The sequence below is a fragment of the Sitodiplosis mosellana genome, unplaced genomic scaffold (genome assembly GCF_009176505.1).
Source record: "Sitodiplosis mosellana isolate CC-2019 unplaced genomic scaffold, AAFC_SMos_1.0 Smas_scaffold_5367, whole genome shotgun sequence".
Classification (NCBI taxonomy): domain Eukaryota; kingdom Metazoa; phylum Arthropoda; class Insecta; order Diptera; family Cecidomyiidae; genus Sitodiplosis; species Sitodiplosis mosellana.
In genome coordinates, this window is record NW_022600609.1 from 1 (window position 1) to 3,428 (window position 3,428).

At 35.2% G+C, this 3,428-nt stretch overlaps 1 protein-coding gene across 1 annotated transcript; it reads left to right on the plus strand.

The window, feature by feature from the left end:
• Window positions 1-197: 197 nt before the first annotated feature.
• On the plus strand, window positions 198-3,428 carry LOC129572672 (uncharacterized). The gene is made up of 7 exons (XM_055452682.1): window positions 198-628; window positions 718-791; window positions 926-968; window positions 1,029-1,149; window positions 1,259-1,434; window positions 1,502-1,636; window positions 1,697-3,428. The coding sequence occupies exons 1-7, from the start codon at window positions 478-480 to the stop codon at window positions 2,143-2,145; spliced, it is 1,149 nt and encodes a 382-aa protein (XP_055308657.1). The 5' UTR covers window positions 198-477; the 3' UTR covers window positions 2,146-3,428.

Sequence of the window (3,428 nt, forward strand, 5' to 3'; positions counted from 1 at the left end):
ATTTGTTGACGCTCACTTAGATATGATTTTATCCATTTCAGTATTTGTTTATTCAATCCCATAATTTTGTCATGTATAGTTGAAGCTTCTAGCAATCGTTTCTATTTTGTGTTAATTAACACATATTTGAAGACAACATAATCTCGGTCACAACCAAATATTATGTCTGAAAAAAATACTTTATACATATGTAAATAAAAAATACTAGTTTTATAAAGTTTTGGCATGTTTAGAACCATTTTGATTCATATACAGGTAGTAAGATGTAAAGAAACTAAAAAAAGTCAATCGAATGAAAATAGTTTTCGCCGTATTTCCGTAAGCTATTACTTTGTATGATATTTGCTCATATTAACTCTGTATTCAATGTATTCGTCTATTGTTCAATTCAAAGTTTGTGCCAATTCTCACCGATTTTTTTTCTTTTCGCAGATCGAATACAAACACGAACATCCACACAAACTAGCGGAGTGAAAAATGTTCAGCAAAGGGTTTCGACTATCAGCCAATTTGTGCATAAAATCTGCACGTAATTGGCAATTTATATTCATGATATGCATTTTGGTGCACGCGATTGATATGTGTAATGGTCACGGCCGCCTCATCGAACCCCCTAGCCGATCATCAGGTTGAGAAGGATTCTACACTTTCGAAATTGTTGCATGAATTGCCATTTCATTTAATACAGCTTTAAATTTTTAAATTATTAAATTACAGCTTTTCGATATGGCTTTCAAACACCCCCAAACTATAATGATCACGAATTGTATTGCGGTGGTTTTGCTCGACAGGTAATAATATTAGAAAAGACATTGTTTGAAATGATCAAGAATTTCTCTGAAAATACTAAAACTCGTGTCCAATGAAAATCGAACTTTATACTTCTATTCAAAGCAACGTAATTTTTTATTTAATAAATTTCTAGCAACGCAATGGTGGCAAGTGTGGAGAGTGTGGTGATGCTTGGGGTAATAAAAAAGGAATTGAGTTTTGTAAAAAAAAATAGATTTGAGAAAAATTATTTTCAGATATGCCACAACCTAGACCAAATGAACATGGCGGGAAATTTGGGCAAGGTGTTATTGTGAGAAAATATAATCCAGGCGCGGATATTACAATTCGTGTGGAACTTACAGCCAGTCATATGGGGTAATATTTTTTGAAAAGACATTGTTTGAAATGATCATGATTCATGAATTTCTCTGAGATACTCAAACTCGTGTCCAATGAAAATCAAACTTTGTACTTCTATTCAAAGCTATTTCGAATTTCGAATTTGTCCTGAATTGGCAGCGAAGCAATCATGTTTGGATAAGCATGTTTTGGAATTGCTGGGTGGAACACCAAGTCAACCACAACCGAACGACTTGAAAACTCGCTTCTATCCAAGAAATGGCAGCCGAATCTATGACATCAAAGCTCGTCTTCCACCAGGTTGGAAAGGAATTTACATTTTCAAAATTAATACGAAATTTAACAAGTGGAATATTTTTTATTCCAGGCCTTGAATGCGGAAATTGTGTTCTTCAATGGCGATATATTGCTGGAAATAATTGGGGCATGTGTGAGGATGGCACTGGTGCTGTGGGCTGCGGACCTCAAGAAGAATTTCGTGCATGTAGTGATGTCTCAATAGGTTTGTTAAATGTTTTTCTGTTTTATCGAATTGGTTTATTCAATATTTTCATTCCTTCAGGTGAACATGCAGCAGCACCTCCATTGCGACCGATTCGCCCTGGAACAAAACCAACGAAACATGGCAAAATTACAGATGCCACCAGAAGTACGCCACCAACCGAAGTCGAAACGTTCGAGGAGCCAATCTACGACAGTTCATCACGATATTTGGGAGCAATTGTCATTATTCTTTCAGCTCTTCTTGTTGTTCTATGTTTGCTATTTGCCATTTATTTATACCATTATCACGGAAGTCGTGTCAAACAATTCATACACTGGAATCAACAACATCAAAAATCGCCAACGGGTGACATGTCCGCATCCAAACCAGTTTCAATCGTTTCTCCAACTTATCCCCCTCCAGCATTCGACCCACCAGTACCGCCTCCACGAACAAAACGATTATCGCAAACACTCAATGAAGTTACTTCCTTTGAACCAAGCGTTATCAGCGGATATACTAGATAAAATGTAGTCATAACCAGTATCTAGCCAGCAACAAATCCAACACACGATTTGCTTTAATAGACATTTAACGAGGGAGATAATGATAACCTTGTGGTACTTGCAGAGCAAAGAGAAATCTTTCGAATCTCTCGTAGCCAATTAAAAATAGAATGTAATTATGTAGTATAACGCAATGACTAGTTTGTAGATCCAATTTGAATTTGAGAATAATTTTTTATTTAAAACCAATTATTATGGTCAAAGAAATTGCGATTTTCGAATATATATGTACGTTAAAACGTTACACATTTTTGTACAAAATGTACAAATTTTAATGACTTTGCCAAACAAATCCACACATGTTCATGACCATTGACCCAACGCTACGGTTTCTTCTGACAGTTCCCATATAACATGAACATAAATGGCACTGAAGCGCCAACTGGTGCTAGAACCTGTACTACGTACACTGAATGGAAGCTTTTTCACTCTTGTGTTGACGAATTCGACATTGATTTTGACATTCTGTTTGTAGCACCAGTTGGCGACAACGATGCGAAGTCGTAGCGTTGCATTGACCACAGAAAATTCGGATTTGATTAATTAACCAAATTTTGCCTGAATGTTGGTCCCTTCTGTATGTCTTCTAACTCCTTGTGATTTTTTTGAAAAACATTTATTTATTGCTACAAAAACAAGACGTCATCATTATCAATTACAGAGTGTACTTACAGATGAATTCATCATCGATATTTATTAGATAAATCGTATGTGTTGCGTTATTGTAATGTATCCGCAGCAGAAAATTCATATTTCTTTCCGGATTTTCCAAATTTTAGGCTGATTCTAGAGGAATTCTGTAGAAATAATGAGATGGAAGACTTAACAGAACACATAGACCAGGTCGGATCCATCTGCTCCCAAGATCTACTTCCAGCTCAATCAATATTTCAGAAGTTCTTCATAAGCTCTCTCTGTTTTGAGCTTATATGCAAATATGACTGAGTTGAAAGGAATTTATGGAGTAAGTCGATCCTGTCTAGTCCAATAACGCAACACATACGATTTATCTGCTAAATTCATCAATCGATGATGTAAGTAAACTCTGCTTCACCGCTTAATTGCGGATATTTCATTTATTCTAATCACATTTAAAAACATTTATAGTGCAAACCATCTGTAAATGTGATTTAATAGTTAAAAATTGAGTTTCTATTTTGAACAATAAAGATGAAAATAATGATGTGGAGACAATTTATGAACGAAAATTAAATCTTGAAATTTCGTGATATATATTATTGCAC